The sequence below is a fragment of the Lepisosteus platostomus genome, chromosome 6 (assembly GCF_059453375.1).
Source record: "Lepisosteus platostomus isolate fLepPlt1 chromosome 6, fLepPlt1.hap1, whole genome shotgun sequence".
Classification (NCBI taxonomy): Eukaryota; Metazoa; Chordata; class Actinopteri; order Semionotiformes; family Lepisosteidae; genus Lepisosteus; species Lepisosteus platostomus.
Window position 1 is genome coordinate 3,102,159 of NC_142616.1, and position 19,552 is coordinate 3,121,710.

Below are 19,552 nucleotides of genomic sequence, written 5' to 3' on the forward strand. Positions count from 1 at the left end.
GATGTTGAATACACAAACTGCCGAAGCAGTGCAGTCTCTCGTGTTTCAGGTTAGTTTATATATATTAAACACAGCTGAACACAACAGCAGGAATGAGTTTAACTTCACTTCTTACTAGAACAGCAGGTCTGTCGCCATCTTCTAACCCGCTTGCTCTAGGGAGCGTCTCACAATTACCACACTAACCAGCGCACAAGGGAGTGTGTTAAAACTACCTCTCATGACAGTCCCTCTGTGGACAGAGAATCGTCCACACGAAATGTCCAAACGGCAGGACAGAACACAAGACTGACACGGAGCCCAAGTTTCTGTCCGTGAAGGAAAAAACTCGCCGCTGCCAACAAACTTTTGGGCATCATATGAAGGAAAGCGGAGCTTTCACTGGCCCATTACCAAACTTCATTGGGAAATAAAATAAAGAAAAGACTAGAAAGAAGCATCCACTTTTCCCTGGATCACGATCAGAGATCAAATAAAACGTCTCTCACAAACCACAACAGTAAAAATAAACCCCAAACGAACATAAAATACCGAATATAGTCATGTATCCCTGTATTAAAGGGAGCCGGGTATTAGACTGGCTGGAGCTGCTCACAGACACAGCGCTGGTGATAAACTACAACTCCCACAACCACCCTGAGCCACTTCCTGTCTGCGTCACAGTCCCTATTCCTCCAGGCTGTGGTGACGTCACCGGGTCCCTCCCCGATCTGGCAGCTTCACAGGCACCGGCGCGCGCAGGAGAGACTCACACGGGATTTCATTTTTAAAAGTTTATTTTCTCAAAAATTAGAAGAAAAACACAGCAGGGTTTCCAGAGATATTTACAAGTCAGGAGTACAGCTGGCTGGTAGTGAGTTATCTCGCCCTCTCTCGTACATGCTATTTTTCCCCGTTTAAATGTGTTATAGTAAATAAAAAAAAATTAAACACGACACAACATCATCATTTCTACAATTACTACTATATTTCTGACCTCACCTCACTGCCCGTCAGTAAACCAGTCTCCCAGTGTGAGCAGTGGACAGAGAGCTGGGAGAGAGTCTGCCTGTGTTCATGAGTCAGTGACGGGTTTAATCTCCACACTGACAGCAGGCAGCAGCTCAAGGTCTTTATCTGAATCCCCAGTATAGAAGACAGGATAGATCTTCTCACCCTGAGGGAAGACCATGTCAGTGAAAGTGTAGACATGAGCTCTGGACTCCACTGTGTAAAAGGAGACCTTCCTCTCCTCAATATCCACACACACCCCCAGCTTCCTGGGCTGCAGACTGAGGGGGAGAGGGGTCAGAGGGGCAGTGAGAGCAAAGAAATCAGACTGGTAAGAGTACAGACACCAGTAACCCTGCTGGGGAGAGAAGCTGAACCCCCCTTTCCTCTCTGCAGACTCTCTGGTCACTCCTATTCTCCAGCTGTTGTTCACCTCCACCTCCCAGTTGTGTCTCCCTGAGGTGAAGGCCTCCCTGCTCACGACACAGGGCCAGAGATCAAACCTGTGAGGATTGTCAGAGAGACTCTTCCTCTGTCCCAGTCTCACTCTCTTCCCATCCTCAGACAGGCTGAGCCCACAGTGAGCTGTATCAGGGTCCAGAGTCACAGCAGCTGGGGAATAAAACACAAACATCACAACAGGCTCCTGCCGATCACAGTCCAACTCAACTCCATCAGACTGTGAAATGTCTTTGTCCCCAAACACACCGAGAGAGAAACACCAGTCAATTACTAATGACTGCTCTTCCCTTCCAGAGAAACGACATCTTCTTCACTGTTTCACTAGTGTTACACATGGGAGTGATCCCAATATCCTCTAAATACAAACATCAAACACTTGTTTTCACAGCGATGAAACTTTATTTTTTTAAACGACATTATTAATAAACACAGGACCGACCGGACTGCAGGAGAAACTACAGCCCGACCACTCGCTTTCAAACACTTCACAACCCACCACAACGACCTGTATACTGTAAGAAACTGGACAGCCTGTCTGTTAAACCGGTTTATTTCAAATCCCAGTTCAGCAGCTCGTTCATCTTCTCTGAGACCATTTTCCTGACGACGCAGAATAAAAAAGTGCTGAATTCAAAGACTGCGTAATGCTCGTTTTTACAGAAAAAAATATAATGGCAAAAGAAAAGTCTTACTGAAATATAATAAAGCCTTCCCACTTACTTTGAAAATGCGAAGAAATATCAAAAGTGTTCAATTTAAAGCAGAAATAACACATCCAGAAACCCAGAGAGAAAGACGAGAGAAACAGAGGCGCTCATACTGACTTCAGACTGCTCACACTCACTGTCCGCCTCTCTGATAGGGCAAACCAGCTGTCAATCAGTGAGCTCTGACCACTGACAGACGGGGGCGGGGCTAATACATGCCCAGAGCGAATGGGGGTTTTAATCGATTCAAGAAGCTTTATTCGCATGACTAATGAATACTGACTTAATACTCTCCTCATACTTAATACTTCAGGGTAAACTCTTAATACTTAATACTAAGTAAATACTCCCCTTTACCTGTCTGCCTGTCAATCTAGTGAAGATCAAAGATATTCTTATCAGCTCTTATTTTTTGACTCCTGGAGCCTAGAAAGGCTGACACAGTCACCTACATGAATTTATAAAAACACCAGCAGCCATATCACTCTGCAACTCACAACTGGCAGCCCACTGCAGCTCAGCAGGTGTGAGCCTGGTCAGTACCTGGATGGGAGACCTCCTGGAAAAAACTAAGGCTGCTGCTGGAAGAGGTGTGAGTGGGGCCAACAGGGGGTGCTCACCCTGCAGTCTAAGTGGGTCCTAATTCCCCAGTATAGCGATGGGGACATGATACTGTAAACAGGCGCTGTCCTGTGGATGAGACGTAAAACCTAGGTCCTGTGTGGTCATTAAAAATCCCAGGGTGTTTCTTGAAAAGAGTAGAGGTGTAACCCTGGTGTCCTGGCCAAATTTCCCCCTGGCTTATACCCATCATGGCCTCCTAATAACCCCCCTCTCTGAACTGGCCTCATCACTCTGCTCTCCTCCCCACTGAGAGCTCATTTGTGGGGAGTGTTCTGGCGCACTATGGCTGCAGTCGCATCATCCAGGTGGGGCTACACACTGGTGGTGGTGGAGGGGAGTCCCCATTACCTGTAAAGCGCTATATAAGTGTAAGCAATTATTGTTAATACCTGAATTCATTTCTGGGCTCAGAGCGCCTTTATTTCAGTGATGAGAGAGGTCGCCCTCTTCTGGACACTGCAACTCTGAAGCCATCATGACAACATCTTCCACTGATATTTCACACTTATTCTGTGTAGAACAGGACAGTGTCAAACACTGACTTACTCCACAGGAGAGTCTATCAGTCTGGAAACACAGACACCCTCTAGATCACTCCTGTTTGCAACAAGGTCCCCAATATCGCAGGCAAACACCCCAGTACACACTCACTCTGGTGGGACTAGTGAAATAATATTGACACTCCAGTGTCATTTTTAGTGAAACACACCACTGGGGAATTAATTACCCCCTGTCCTGAGAGGAGGGCAATTCTCAACTCAAAACTCTACTGCTCCTTCCTTTCACAGTGCTGGCATGAGTAACTGAACTTCTTATTTTGGCAGGAAATACATTATTTATTGTATTACTCTTGGCCTAGGAATAGTCCCTCAATTCAAATTACATATCCCCATCTGTTATAGTAGTTTTTTTCACACATAGATTCTTAGACACACAGTCACTGTGTCACACTAAGGAGATAAAGACCTGTCTGATATGGAAACACAGAAGCTAAATTTACTCCCCCTGCCCTGTAAAGAAACACCCAAATCTGAGGTAAAACCCCCAATCTCTACTGACAGTAGAGATTAATGATCTGATGTTGAAATGACTGATCTATTCTGAGACAAACACTCCACTGAGTCTCTTACTGAACCCCCATCACTGCAGCCTGTCTCAGTAGAGCTCACAGCTCTCAGGTTTATTCTCCAGATCAATCACAGCCTCAGGGAGCGCAGTGGGAAGGGTCTGATTTCCTAGCGCAGCACAGTGGGAAAAAGACAAAGTGTAGCTACAGTTTTCCTGGAAAAGCGATGCAAAAGAGGGAAGAAACACCAAACAAGATGAAAAAGGCCACAAACTGTACAAAAAGAAAAACAATCCTTACCATGGAGAAAAACACAAAAATAATCCTTATATTGCAAAAAAAAACCTCACCCTACTTCCAAGGATTTAGCAACAGCTTTAAAGCCCTTTAAGAGAAATAGTGCTTCTCTTGTGCCTTCAGACAAGCCTGACCAGACCTGCCTTCACTCCCCTTTTATACACTGCACGGTCATGTACCCTAGGATTTGGACAGCTGACTGTTCCTGGCTCTGCTCCTGATTCCTCCTGATTGTTACGCTGATTCCACTCGCGCCGCTCTTCCTTCTCACATTCCCACGCGCACACCCTGTAAAACAAGCTCACGCCGCAAGTAACGCCAATCACCTTTCTCTCCCGTCTCTATTTTAGTTCTCCTTTTTCCTCACTTCCCCGCTCACTATTGTGGATTCTCTTCGAGCTCCCTAGTGCGCGGTTACCTTTTGCTTCTCTCCGGTTTTCGATCTCCTAGTCTGCCTCTCGTTTTCGGTTTCGCCTTGTGATCTGGATTGCTGCTTCCTCGTTTTTGATCTTCTCGCCTGCTTCCTGGATTCGATTTTGCCTAGTGTTTTTTGGATTGTTGCTTCCTGCTTGTCTCTCTGTGTGCCGACCTACTCACCTGCCTCCTGGTTTTCGTTTTTGCCTAGCATATCTGCTTAGTGTCATTCTCTTGTCTTGAGTCCTGCATAGGATCCTATTGCCCAAGCAGCCCTATCTTACACTGATATTTCACATTTATTCTCAAAATCCAGGGTCACAGGCTCTGCAAAATTCAGCCTGAAGACCCTCACGAAGGAGTGACACTGACAAAGGAGTGAGCAGAGCTCACAGGACATGGCCTTTGGGTAGAACGAGTTTTGGAACACCTTCAGCCCCTCTGGAAGAACTTTCTGCTGGCCACTAGATGAAGATCTCTTAAGGATCCCAATAGGATTTCATGTACTACATTACAGACATGACACTGAAATACATCTTCTATTTACCTAACAGGAACAACCAATTAACACTAAAGAGATCGTCTGAGAGTGTATTCAATAACCTCTGACATGAGGGCTTAAAACAGCCCCTGTGTCATCAAGAGGAGACAGACCTACCTGCAGCACTGCAGATCCACTGCCATTCTGAAACACAGAGATACAGACACTGTTAATCACAGACACACACTGGAGCACAGAGATACAGACACTGTTAATCACAGTCACACACTGGAACACAGAGATACAGACACTGTTAATCACAGTCACACACTGGAACACAGAGATACAGACACTGTTAATCACAGACACACACTGGAGCACAGAGATACAGACACTGTTATTCACAGTCACACACTTCAACAGAGAGATACAGACACTGTTAATCAGCCACACACTGGAACACAGAGATACAGACACTGTTAATCACAGTCACACACTGGAGTACAGAGATACAGACACTGTTAATCACAGACACACACTGGAACACAGAGATACAGACACTGTTAATCACAGCCACACACTGGAACACAGAGATACAGACACTGTTAATCACAGACACACACTGGAGCACAGAGATACAGACACTGTTATTCACAGTCACACACTTCAACAGAGAGATACAGACACTGTTAATCAGCCACACACTGGAACACAGAGATACAGACACTGTTAATCACAGTCACACACTGGAGCACAGAGATACAGACACTGTGAATCACAGTCACACACTGGACCACAGAGATACAGACACTGTGAATCACAGTCTCACACTGGAACACAGAGATACAGACACTGTTAATCACAGACACACACTGGAACACAGAGATACAGACACTGTTAATCACAGTCACACACTGGAACACAGAGATACAGACACTGTTAATCACAGTCACACACTGGAACACAGAGATACAGACACTGTTAATCACAGCCACACACTGGAACACAGAGATACAGAAACAGTTAATCACAGTCACACAGAGGAACACAGAGATACAGACACTGTGAATCACAGTCACACACTGGACCACAGAGATACAGACACTGTGAATCACAGTCTCACACTGGAACACAGAGATACAGACACTGTTAATCACAGACACACACTGGAACACAGAGATACAGACACTGTTAATCACAGTCACACACTGGAACACAGAGATACAGACACTGTTAATCACAGCCACACACTGGAACACAGAGATACAGAAACAGTTAATCACAGTCACACAGAGGAACACAGAGATACAGACACTGTTAATCACAGTCACACACTGTAGTACAGAGATACAGACACTGTTAATCACAGACACACACTGGAACACAGAGATACAGACACTGTTAAGCACATTCACACACTGGAACACAGAGATACAGACACTGTTAATCACAGACACACACTGGAACACAGAGATACAGACACTGTTAATCACAGCCACACACTGGAACACAGAGATACAGAAACAGTTAATCACAGTCACACAGAGGAACACAGAGATACAGACACTGTTAATCACAGTCACACACTGTAGTACAGAGATACAGACACTGTTAATCACAGACACACACTGGAACACAGAGATACAGACACTGTTAAGCACATTCACACACTGGAACACAGAGATACAGACACTGTTAATCACAGACACACACTGGAACACAGAGATACAGACACTGTTAATCACAGACACACTGGAGCACAGAGATACAGACACTGTTAATCACAGACACACACTGGAGCACAGAGATACAGACACTGTGAATCACAGTCACACACTGGACCACAGAGACAGACACTGTTAATCACAGACACACACTGGACCACAGAGATACAGACACTGTTAATCACAGACACACACTGGTAATAAGATGTCAGTACAGTCAGTGCTGTCAGATAGCAGAGTTTTACACAGTGTACATACGTGATTTAGGGATAGGAGCTCGCTTCACAGCATCTACAGAAAGAGAGAGTAGATCTTTATTGTATTAAAGACCTTTATTGCTTCTTACCTGTTATTATAGCAGAGTTTATCCTACAGTCTTCAGTCAGTTCAGTTCATTTCAGGATCCCCAGTCTCCACTGCAGTGTGGATCAGAGTGTCAGTGAGTGTGAGCAGCAGTGGCTGTAAGACTGGAGTCTCACTCAATAAGACTGAGCAGCACAAGGCAATAAGACACACAGACACATCACAGGACACCCTGGAGTCTAGTGCTTGAGCCATTGAGAGACATAAGAAATAAACACAGTCTGCTGTTAACAACAGTGAGGAATATTTCAAATTTAAAGACCAATCATTGATACTGAAAACTGTTCCTTGTTCAGTCAGATGAGTGAAAGTGTTGGCAATTCTCACACAGCCTGAGTGACCAGTCCCCACAGTGACCAGTATCACTGCCTGAGATACAGTGATGTCCTGCTCACTGGTCACACTGCCTGATCTCTGGACATCAGCTGGACAGTGAGAGATGACCAGTTACACTCGATGGTGAGCACATCTCCACACCAGGCCTGATCCAGGAAGACTGACACACAGACAGTGCGCTCCTGTGTTTTTGTGTATGGCTCATGCATTCTTCAAGACATCTCAGACAACCTCATCCATCGTACACATGTGTAGAATATAAATAAATGATATATAGTATCTTACAAAAAATGGTAATTGTACCTAATTTTAATACATTAAAATATCTGCTATCCCAAACACAGAATATTTCAGAAAAACCTGAATGTAAAACAAGATGCAAGCTATTATTTATGAAGAGAAAAATGTCCTTTAAGGAAAGTGAATAGGTTTATGGTGTGGGAAATATGTCAAATATTTCAAACATAATCTTCTACTTATTTGTGTAGAGTGGGAGAGCTGTATAAGCTGTTGCAGGTTGCAAAAGAAAAAGAAGAAGCTAATTCTATGCTGCAAAGTAATGTAAGACAGAAAAATATGCAACATTTCTCCTTTGAAGTCTTCATGCAGTAGAATTAAACCTCATTTGTTACTTCCAGTATTCCGTTTCCTTGTTCATTTTTTAATAGAATCTCTTCCATTGTGTTTTTAAACAGGTTTTTGCTCCCCTTTCTTTTTAAACCTCTCTCACACTCACTCTGGTGGGACTAGTGAAATAATATTGACACTCCAGTGTCATTCTTAGTGAAACACACCACTTGGTCTCTTAATGACCAGGACCATGTGAGAACACCAGCTGGGCTGAAGAGAAAGACGCCAAACTTATTACCCCTGGCCAGTAAGAGGAGCCCTACAGTCCCAGTAAATACCCCTCTTAAACTAACCATGAGCACCTGACTCTGACATGTCTGAGCTGCTCTGAGGAAAACAGGCTGTACTGTGACCCCAAGCTTCTCTCTGTCTGTGTGTCTGTGTCTCATGGAGAGCAAGCTGGGGTCCTGTATGTGAAAAGATGAATTCCTAATGCAAGAGATTGTATATGGCAAATAAAGAGATCTTGATCTTAAACGTGTGTCATTTTTACCATTTCTGTGACAAGTAGAATTGACACAGCTTTCCAAACATCTGTTCTTCTTGATGTGAAACTGCAGAAACATGTCCTGTACAGAGTGTTTGCTCACTCTTTCAACACTGAACAGAATACATTTACGATGACTTATACCTGCTGTTGGCTTCCTGTTACTGTTGGTCCCAGTAAACAGCAAGCCAGCAATGAACAAACTGTGTAACGGGTTGTGTGTCGTCCTGAATTCTTTTTCTTTTTGTCTGTCATTCCCCTATCTCTTCACATTCATCTGCGCAAAATACACAGAAATACTGTTTCTTCCCCCTTCAACTTATACCTCTCCTGCATTTTACTGTGTAATTCCCAATTCAAGTGTATTTGATTTCTGCAGACTGTAGTCTAAAAGCGTTTGAGGTTTTTGTGCTTAAAGATTTAGTGACTGACCAACAATAACCTAAGACATTCTTATTTTGGCAGGATATCAAGAACAAATGATGTTGGGTTTTCCTATCGCTCTGTTTGTTCAGACAGATCAAGTCTTGACTCTTTCTTCCTGCTGACCCATCAGCCTGGTTGACATGTGAAGAGAAGCAGCCATTTCTCAGACAAGAGAGAGGCCTACAGGCCCCAGAGGAGCCCCTGTACCAGAGTCCCACTGCTGCCTCTCACAAGAGGCTGTGTGTCTGTGAAGCTGCAGGGGAAGAGCACTGTCATCATACCATCATTATTGTGAGACTGGCTCTTGTCATGATATTAGTTCCCCCTCCTTAAGGGTGCTCCAGCCCTTTCACGTAAGACTTCATTCTCTGCACCTGTTTCCCATTCCCTGCCCACCTTAAAAGCCAGGCGCTGACGCTCTTCCGGGCTCTGCATCTGATTTCCATATCGTGCGAGTCCGGGATCAGGAAGCGCCTGGTCCCGTTAAGGTTTTAACCTCTGTTCCCGTTCCCGTTCCCGTTCCTGTTCCCCGTCCGCCGGTTCCGACCCGGCCTTCGTGGTTTTTAATCCCTTCTTCTGATGGATCTTCTGGTTTTGGATTTACCCTTGTGTTTTGGATATTCCCAAAGGACTACTCTCTCGGATTGTTCGCCTCGGCCACACCTCCCAGCGCACCTTGGACACGCCCCCCTGTCTTCTGCCCCGTATTCCTGCATGACGTTTCCCTAGTGTTCCCCCACTCCGTCGGACTGTGTCGTCCGCATAGGGTCCGGAAAGAACTGTTCGTTACACTCTGCTCCTGAATATTCCAGTTATTCACAAATCCAGGGTCTCAGACTCTGACACATTCTGACAGATGGAGAACGGCAAAGGGCTGTGGCAAGACGGACTTCCCAAGGAATTCTACACCTGCTTCTGGGACACCCCAGTGGCAGACCTGGTGGAGGTGGAACAAGAGCTGTTCCATCAGCAAAAAGCTTGGACACAGGATGAGGGAAGGTGTCATCTCTCAGCACTTCAGGAGGGGGTCAAAAGATGCTCTGCATGGACATCAAGATCGTGTCCAAGCTACTGGCCATTAGACTGAGGACCGCCCTGCCCCACATCACCAACAGCGACCAGATATGTGGGGTGGGAGGGTGATAAGTCAGCTGGAACCTCCAGCTCACCAGAGATGCCATCACCTGGGCCGAGGACCAGAACGTGCCCAAGATGGTGGTGATCCTGGACCAGGAGAAAGCCTTCGACACTGTAAACCACAGCTATCTGTTCAGAGGGCTGGAGCACTTCAGATTCTGAGAAGGTTTCAGCTGCTGGACAGAGATACTGTACTCTGAAGTAAGCAGTAGGGTCAACATGAACAGACATCTTTGGGATTTAATCCCCCAGGAATCTGGAGTAGGACAAGGGTGTCCTCTTTCACCTCTTCTCTATGTTCTCATTACAGAGCTGTAGGCAGAGGCACAGGGGAAGTCCTCAAGATCTCCCAGTACACATGACGCTGTTCCTGATTTCAGACAGGGGGTTGCAGAGTGGGCTGCAGGTTAGGGAGAAGAACTGCAGAGCCTCAGACTTGAGGCTAAAAAACTGAAGGAGCAAGGGCAAGCTCTTTGGACCCTGGAGGGACAGGAACATGCCGCCAGAAGGTCTCAAGCTTTGCATGGAGCCCCTAATGATACTGGTGGTTTCATTCCAGAGCCAGGACAACAAGAACATAAACTGGACAGAGAGGACCGTCAAGGTCAACGTGTAACTGGGCCTGTGGAAGACTCGCACGCTGACTCTCATGGGGAAAGTGAGGGTGCTGAAGGCAGACACCCTGCTGGCTTTAGCTGACCTGGTCGTGGTGTACCCTCTGTCAGCCAGACTCAGACAAGCGCTGCAAGGGATGGTGGAACAGGTACGAGTACATCACAAGGAACCAGATGTGCCAGACAGTGAGGAAGGGGGAGAGATGTGCCGAATTTCCCTCTGAAACTCCACTGCATCTTCTTCTGCAACCTCTGTCACTAGGGGCTGGACCCCATCAGTCACAATTCTCAGTACTTTGTCAGGCTGTGGTTCTCCCTCCCAATGAAGCATCTGATCTGGTGTCAAACACTAGTCCTAAAGCAGAAAACTGACCGAAGACCTACTAGGAGGTATGAGGCCATGAGACAGCCAGAGCTCTGTACCAACAAAAGTCACTATACAAGGAAGAGAAAGGAGGAACTAGTCACCAGGGAGAGACAGATGATCCTACAGGTCACCGGGGAGGGGCTGACGATCCCATGGGAGACCTGGGTAAAGACTCAACCCAGAGGACTAGACACCAAGCTGAAGGCCCTCAGCTGGATGACTGTGCACCAGAGCTGGTGACCAGAGAGGTGTCATGCCCTCTGCAGCCAAAGGGTGCTCCTACTCTGTCCTGTCCCCAGTTCCTTGTGCTTTGCTGTCCTTCCGGTGTCTCTGTCTCTGGGGATATACAGTATATGTCCAGGTCTCTCATTCCCCTTCGCTCATCATTGACGTTCGGATGTCCTGAGACCCGCCCAGCACCAGGTCGCCCCACGTCTGCTGCCTGAGGACATTGGTTTCTATACGACTCCTGAACAGCTGAGCCCAGGCTAACCCCTGTTCCACCACTACGCATAGGGTCTTTTTCACTCTCCTGCCTCTCCACGATTTGTCCCTTCCGACATCTGTGACAGAATGCTGAGCCTCCTACTGACCCTGAGAGCGGCGCTTTTTTGTTTTTCCACAGTTTTTTTCCTCTGGGCTTTTTTTTTCTCTCAGCTCTCCTATTCTAATCGCGAGGTTCTTTTTCCGACTCCTGTGCCTGTGAGCAGGCCGTGTGCCTGGCTTTCCTCAGGTTGTCCACTCCGATATCAGTGATAGAATGTTGAATGTGCCTATTGCCCAGTCTGCTGTAATTTTCCTGGGTTTTTGTCCTTTTGTTTGTTTCTGCCTGGTGTTTTGCTTTTTTCACTTCCTGGTTTCCCCTTCTCTCTGGTCCCCCTGTCCCCTGTGTTGTAGAACTCTTGGTTCCTATCTGTTTATTGTGGTTTGTTACCCTGGTCTCCCAGGTTTATTTCTGTCGTTGTTTGTGCTTGTTTACTTGTCTTTTTTTAGTTTTATGTCTCTGGAGCACTACCCCAGCCCCCCCTTCCGCTACCCAATAAAGGTTTCTACCCTGGAGGAGGGGGTAGCTCTCAGCCGTGGACTCCCGGAGGTTTCCTTTCAGTTAAATGAGGTTTTACCTCCCCCCAGTGCTGTGCAGCTCGCTTATTTGTATGGGCGTCAGGAGCCGCCCATGAAGGGGAGGGGGTACTGTCATGGCCTCTGCAGCCAGAGGGAGCTCCTACTCTGTCCTGTCCCTAGTTTCCTGTGCTTTGCTGTCCTTCCGGTGTCTCTCTCTCTGGGGATATATATTTCCGGGTCTCTTATTCCCCTTGGCTCAGGATTGATGTTCGGATGTCCTGAGACCCGCCTAGCACCAGGTCGCCCCACGTCCGCTGCCTGAGAGCATTGGTTTCTATACAACTCCTGAACTGCTGAACTGTTTCATCAGAGCAAAAGAGCACTGGACAGTACTGAGGGCTGAAGAAATCCCAGAAAAACTGTTCCTTGGTACTCCTGTTGAAAAATGGACAATCACAGTTTCAGAGCCAGGACTGTAGCCAGTGATAACACCCAGGAGGCTTGGAGGGGCTCTTATTGTGTGAACCAGCCTCACTGACGACTTGCAAAATAGAATGATTGATAATGGACAATCACTCTTTTTGAGACGATTTAAATTCTGTAGAAGAGTTGTTGTCAGAATTGTATTCTCTGTAAGCACTGTGGACTGCACATTGTTGTAATAAAGTGCATTTTCTTAAATAAACTACACCCACTGGAACTTCTGTGTCCATCTGTGTGTTTGACACAGTGTGTCTCTGATCCACACAGAGTGACTGTCTGCAAGCTTGATTTTCTGAATTCAGACGTGTATCAGCATGTATCAGAGTGTGAATCAGTGTGTGTGTCAGAGTGTGTATCAGTTTCTGTATCACTGTTCCTGCTGTGTGTTTGAGCTCCAGGTATATTTCAGAGGGGAACTGTTGTGAAAACAGACTCACAGTGTAAAAGCTCTGCTCTGGACCCGGGCTCTGGAGTCAGCAGACTGTAGACTTCAGTCACTGGGGAGACACACAGAGAAATGTCTCATCAGGGCTGCAGTAACAGAGTAACAGGAATAACATGTTCTACTGGACTGGGACTGTAGCCCCTATTAAAACGTTCCTGTTAAACTATATACAGCACAATATAACAACACACTTACTGTCATAAAGATTTGTGAGACTGGAGATTTTAAGACATTTCACCTAGAATTTGAATCATTGACTGATAAGCTGCTCTGATAAATACAGTCACTGCACAAAAAATCCATTGACAATATAAGAGAAAAACAGAAAATATATAAGCTGTCCAGAAAGACATGAGTGTGTTTCTCTACTAACCTGTTATGGAAATCTTTATTGATTCCTTCTTGCAGAGATCCTCCAGTCGCTCTTTCAGTCCAGAGACAGCTCTCCTCACTGCCTCAGGAGAGAAGTGTGGACTGACAGGGACACTGGGTGAGTCTCCAGCTCCAGGGGGGACACATACAGACTGGAAATTCTGCAGCAGAAAATTGAGAGTTTCCAATCAAACACAGCACACATTCCTGGGGAGAAGCCAGGAGCAGCTCTGTGTGAGAGACACCCTTCTGTACTGCAGAGTCACAGAGCAGTGATGTTACCTGGAGGAAATGGATGTGATCCTCTGTGTGTGAGAGCTGGTTCAGCTCAGAGTCTCTCCTTTTCAGCTCAGCGATTTCCTTCTCCAGTTGCTCTAGAAGTCCTTCAGCCTGACTCACTGCAGCCCTCTCTTGAGCTCTGATCAGCTGTGTGACCTCAGAGCGTGTTCTCTCAATGGAGCGGATCAGCTCAATAAAGATCCTGTCAGTGTCCTGTACTGCTGTGCCTGCAGAGCTCTGAGGGAGGAGACACACAGTGGATTATAACACAGGAAAACACTCAAACTACATTATGCTGTATGCTCTGTTTCCAAAGGGTACTGTCCAGTGTCCAGCTGTGCAATGTGTGTCTGTGTGTCCACTCATTTGGTGAATACCCACTCTGAGTGAATCCACAGCCTGTCTCAGCTCCTGCAGCTCCTTCTCTCTCTCCTGGAGTCTCTGCTGGGTTTGTGTCTGTGTCTCCCCCAGCTGCTTCTGTGGAGAAACAGAGACACTCAGGACATTTCTGCTGTAAGAGAATCACATCACAGAGACACCCCTTAGAGTCACCCTGGGAAATCCACACTCTGTATCCCTGATGTCTTATCCACACGAGATGTGTTTCCTGGTCCTGTCTGACATGCTCCTGTTTCATGTCTAATCTACACCGGCAGCGTGTGCAGCGCAGCAGACACCTGACACCTGGGTCTGCACATCTGTATGTGAGGTGAAATGTAAAAAGAAGATAATTGTGTTTCAAATGATATATAAAACACCATCTAGAGATAGTTCAGGTGGGGAGCTGCGTCAGCATGCGTAGGCTGCAAAGGAACAAGCAATAGGTTTATTCCATACTGAAAAAAAAAAGAAAGAAAACACAACGTTTCGGCCCTGGAGCCTTCTCACACCTGAAGAAGAATAAACCTATTACTTGTTCCTTCATAATCTAGAGATTTCAGATTTCATTCATCTCAATATACACTAGTGTCCTGACTGCTCTCGGCATCTCAAAACAGAGGACTACAGCAGTGCTGATGAGCCTTGTTGCCACTAGTTTCTCTGAGTGGTCAGAGGAGACCCTGTGGCTGACGTGCTTGACCGCTGGATGAGGTTCTGGACCAGGCAGACCCTGTGTCCGACCACATCTCACATCCTGTCTGCTTCTGGGAAAATTCAGATCATTTCAGAGGAGAAAAGGAAACATGTTCTGTGTCAGATTGACTCCAGCAGAGCCCAGCGTGAGTCTTGTATTTAATAAAGCAGGTGAAGGTATTATACCACAGTTAAGTGGTTTATGTGTCTGAGATCCACCACCTGCCTATTAGATCCCCTTCCCAGCACTTTATTTCAATCCTGTTTCTCTGCTTTCTGCCCCATAGTCCTCAGTATAAGAAATGAATCCTTGAGCACTGATGTGGTACCAGTGGCTTCACAACTGCTGCTGTTACCCCTGTGTGAGAAAGAGAATCATGGCTCTGGACAGCCTGAACAACTTTCACCCTCTCTCCAACTTTAATACCCTTTCATTACCTTTTCATGCAGAAAGTTTACAGTGTGCTGTTAGATTTCAGGTATATAATCCTCTTTGAACTCCAATATGGTTTCAGACAACCTCACAGCACAGAAAGTGCCCTGGTCAAAGTCACTAACGATCTTCTAACAGCTTCTGATTCTCGTTCTCTTTCTGTCCTCATTCTGTCCTCATTATCAGTGCTGCTTTCGACACTGTCAGCCATGACCTCTCACTTTCTTGTCTTGAGACTGTGTTTGGAGTTTCTGACACTGCTCTTCAATGGTTCCAGTCTTACCTCACTGATCACTTTCACTTTGTCTATCTTGGTGATTGTAGCTCTGAAATTGGACTCATTAAGTCTGGTCTTCCTCAGGGGTTGACACTGCGCCCTACCCTTCAGCATGTATGAGTTCTGATGATACTCAAATCTACAGTACAGTATATCCATACTAAACTGACACTGACATGTCTCTGCTCTAATTGCTTCTCTGACATAAACACATGGACGACTCTCAATTTCCTTCATTTAAACTGCGACAAGACAGAAGTCATGCTTCTTGGCACACCAGTGCAGTATCCTTATCTGTGGATGACACTGTACTGGAGTCACAGTCACAATTGAAGAACTTGGGGGTGATATCTGATCCAGGATGACATATTCAATAAATTATCAAAACATCATTCTTCCACCTCAGAAATACTGCCAGGCTGCGTCCTATGTTATATCTAATTGTTGCTGAAAAGCTGGTCAACTCTTTCATCTTTATGGGTATCATAGAGTCACCTTCCCTGAGCTCTTTCAAATCCAGACTCACAATCTTCTGTTTCAGAAGGGTTTTAATTTAACTGGGTCTGTTTCTGCTTCTTGGCTTTTATACTGTTTTCCAAAACCCCCTTCTACCTTCTACCTTTTGTGTTCGGTAAAGTGCTTTCAGAAGCCATTTTAAGTCTATCATATAAAAATAGAGTTTATTATTATAAATAATAATACTATTGTGCTGAAATTAAAGCAAAACCTCATTAATGAGGGTGCAGACTCCTCTAGAGGGGTTGAGTGTGTTGTGCATTAATGAGGGTGCAATCTGTTCTAGAGGTGTTGAGTGTGTTGTGCATTAATGAGTGTGCAATCTGTTCTAGAGGTGTTGAGTGTGTTGTGCATTAATGAGGGTGCAGTCTGTTCTAGAGGTGTTGAGTATGCTGTGCATTAATGAGGGTGCAGTCTGTTCTAGAGGTGTTGAGTATGCTGTGCATTAATGAGGGTGCAGTCTGTTCTAGAGGTGTTGAGTATGCTGTGAAGTTGTACGGTGCTACATGAGGACAGTAAAGAGGGAAACAGTGAAGGAGAGGAGGAGGAGATAATGAGCAACAGACAGAAGAACAGGAGACACTTCAGAGACACAACCAGTGTGGATCACAGCTGAGTACATGAGCAGGACTCAACAGTGGAGATCCAGCATTACAGATACAGTAAATACAGTCCAGAGATCACTTAAAGCCCCCAAATATCCTAAATATCCTTTTTACATATGTACTAGACACTTTATGAACAGACACAAAGTCCTCACCTGTTTCTTAGTCCTTCCTGCTGCAGCTGAGACAGTATCATGGCCTCTGTGTTCATCCATTACACAAAGATAACAAACACACTTCTCATCAGTACGGCAATAGAACTCCAGCAGTTTGTCATGAGTGGAGCAGATCTTCTCCTGCAGTTGTCCTGTGGCATCAGCCAGCTCCTGTCTGTGTCCAGGGTGGAGCTCATTGTGTAGATTGAGGTGAGTCTGACAGTAAGAGGCCAGACACACCAGACAGGATTTCACAGCTCCCCTCTGTCTCCCAGTGCAGACATTACACAGCACATCTCCAGGGCCAGCAGGACTGTGAGCAGGAGGAGGACCACTGAGCCCTGTCTCCTTCAGTTTCTCCACCACTTCAGCCAGGATGGTGTTTCTGTGAAGATCAGGTCTTGGGGTGAAGGTCTGTCTGCACTGGGGGCAGCTGTAGATCCCAGTCTGATCTTCCTGATCCCAGCAGTTCTTAATACAGCCCATACAGTAACTGTGTCCACAGAGCAGAGCCACTGGATCCTTCAGCAAATCCAGACACACTGAGCAGCTGAACTGGTCCTGAGAAACTGAAATACTGCCTTCTGCCATTTTTCTGACAAGTAGAAACTGCACAGAGAGGAGCAGTAGAGAAGGAGCTGCAGTGAGGCTGTTTCTAGTGAAACAGAATTGATCTCTGAGTTTCACTTCCTGGATCTGCACAGAGCTGCAGGGGTGTGATTATTAGGGGATGTGGTTGTTAGGGGTGTGATTAGGGTTGTCAGGGGGAGTGGTTTAGAACTGCAGTTATGAAACGGCTTTGGTGGTTGTTGTTTGGGGAAGGTCTGGGGTTGTAAGAGAAGTGACTTTCTGTGTCATTTTGGACTCAGCCAGACAGAAAGAAGCTTTTTTAATAAACATCGATGTCAGTAGCTGCTCAGGTGAAGTCAATCCAATTGTTTGTGTTCCCAATAATCAAAACAATAAAATACTAACTCGCTCACACAGCATGAGAAGATCAGAGCATGATGGTGACAGACAAGAGGAGGCCAGCTGGCCCATCCAGCTGTTTAATCGTTGGGAGTTATTTGGCTCCAGGATCTCCTCCAGCTGTGTTGTGACAGAGGGTTGTCACAGCTCCACATGGTGCAGAGGATTTCACTGTCCGGGTGTGAGCTCTTACTGCGAGCAGTCCAGCCTGCTGTGTCTCTCTCTCCAGGCCAGTGAGCCCAGCCTGCTGTCTGGCTCTGCCCTGCAGCGTGTGGGCCAGCAGGGTACGTCCAGGGCTTCGTGCTTCACCTGCGCAGTGACCCCCCTGTGAACCGCACAGACCTGCGGAGCGCTGCAGAGAGTCACGAGCCCAGCTCTCCCCCGAGAGACGCTAGAGGAGCAGATGGACAGGGCAGTGTGATGTGAGTGTGATTGTGATCTCCATCCACCCAGAGCAACAGCGAGCCCCTGATCTCTGTGTGCAGCAGCTCTCCTTCCGTCCACAGGGACTGACAACACCCCGCGTGTCTGATAATTACTAGAAACTCATTAGTCTGACCATCTCATCTCATGTTACTCTAAGGGGTTGTGGAACCTGTTTCACACTCCCACCACTGTTTGTGTAAAGCAGTACTCCAGTGCTGTGATGGAAACCCACTTTCTTGTCAACACCTCTGAGAAGTCTGGATACAGTAAGTCCCTCCTGCAGCTGAGATTCTCAGGGCTGTACTCCTGAGAAAAGCCAGAATTTTGTCCTCAAGTCTTTTACAACAAAGGCATCCTAAAACACAAGCAAGTTCCCTCTTTTAGGAAGAGAACTACAAGCAATGGAATCTTTAATACAAACACCTGTCACGCTCGTAAGCCCCTCCTCTTAAGGAGGCTCCAGCCCTTCCTAGTTTAGTGTTGATCTCCTGCACCTGCCTCCGGTTCCTGCCCCCCCTGCTATACAAGCCAGGCGTTCCTGCCAGTCTGGGCTCAGCTGTGGAAGATGGACACCCGGAAGTCCAGGAGCGACTCAGCGGCACAGGCTTCATCACGGTGTCCTGATCTTCTGGGTCCGGGATGAGGGAGCGTCTGGCCCCGTGACCCCCTTTTATTCCCCCGACCCTCCGCCAGATCCCGCTCCGGCTTGTAACTCTGTTCGTCTGTCAGGATGGATCACCCGGTCTTGGACTATTGCTACACTCATGGATTCACCTCGGACTCCCTTGGACAGTTTGCCTCGGACACACCTCCCCCGAACACCCCTGTTTCCCTCCAGCCCCGGCTGTGGAGCATCTTCAGGTGTGAGAAAGACAGGGCAGTCAGCAAAGGTAATGGTCTTTTTATCTGTGCTGCCCGCAGTTTGTCTTTGAGGACAACATGAAGGAAGTTAAGGAATTTCTACAGGTAACAGCTCCTCTTCCTTTTATCAGCTGTGAACTTCACACCTGAAGGAGGAGCAGGTCCTGAGCCGCAGAGCCATATAATAACATAGCGCTTTCGGGGTTCAGGGGGGTCTGCGCCCTCGCCACCACCACCGTTAATGTTCTTTTTCTAAACTTTCTGCATAAACGGTAACAAAAGAAATACAATCCAAACCAGAGTACATCTAACATATCGAGATAGAAAGAACAGGTACACATGACGAAATCAATTCAGAATGATCCAGACGAGTTTAAACGAAATTAAACAGAGATGACGTCCGCACTGCTTCATCGTGTGACGCTCAGGGGTGCTGCAGTAGAGCCTGAGAGCAATAACTTTGAGAGAAT

The 19,552-nt window shown here is 46.5% G+C and overlaps 2 protein-coding genes across 2 annotated transcripts in view; both read right to left on the reverse strand.

Moving 5' to 3' along the window:
• Positions 1 to 219, reverse strand: part of LOC148659615 (uncharacterized) — a 41,263-nt gene extending 41,044 nt beyond the window's left edge. The window contains exon 1 of the mRNA XM_088633846.1: positions 116 to 219. The gene's annotated coding sequence lies outside the window, so the exon portion shown is untranslated. The remainder of the gene's footprint in view (positions 1 to 115) is intronic.
• A 539-nt stretch (positions 220 to 758) lies between these two features.
• On the reverse strand, positions 759 to 17,501 carry LOC148659617 (E3 ubiquitin-protein ligase TRIM39-like). The gene is made up of 8 exons (XM_088633849.1): positions 16,827 to 17,501; positions 14,148 to 14,243; positions 13,770 to 14,003; positions 13,489 to 13,648; positions 13,108 to 13,167; positions 7,024 to 7,056; positions 5,219 to 5,245; positions 759 to 1,602 (listed from the first exon to the last, which is right to left on the reverse strand). Exons 1-8 carry the CDS (start codon positions 17,415 to 17,417, stop codon positions 1,055 to 1,057), a joined length of 1,749 nt encoding a protein of 582 aa, XP_088489975.1. The 5' UTR covers positions 17,418 to 17,501; the 3' UTR covers positions 759 to 1,054.
• Between the last annotated feature and the right edge of the window lie 2,051 nt (positions 17,502 to 19,552).

Excerpts from the sequence above, each read along its gene's own strand:
- LOC148659617 (XM_088633849.1), bottom strand. The coding sequence starts at position 17,417 with ATGGCAGAAGGCAGTATTTCAGTTTCTCAGGACCAGTTCAGCTGCTCA. Across the intron at positions 14,004-14,147 it reads AGGCTGTGGATTCACTCAGA|AGCTCTGCAGGCACAGCAGT; the intron begins GTGGGTATTCAC and ends CTCCTCCCTCAG. Across the intron at positions 7,057-13,107 it reads CAGAGCAGAGCTTTTACACT|ATGCTGTGAAGCGAGCTCCT; the intron begins GTGAGTCTGTTT and ends CTCTTTCTGTAG.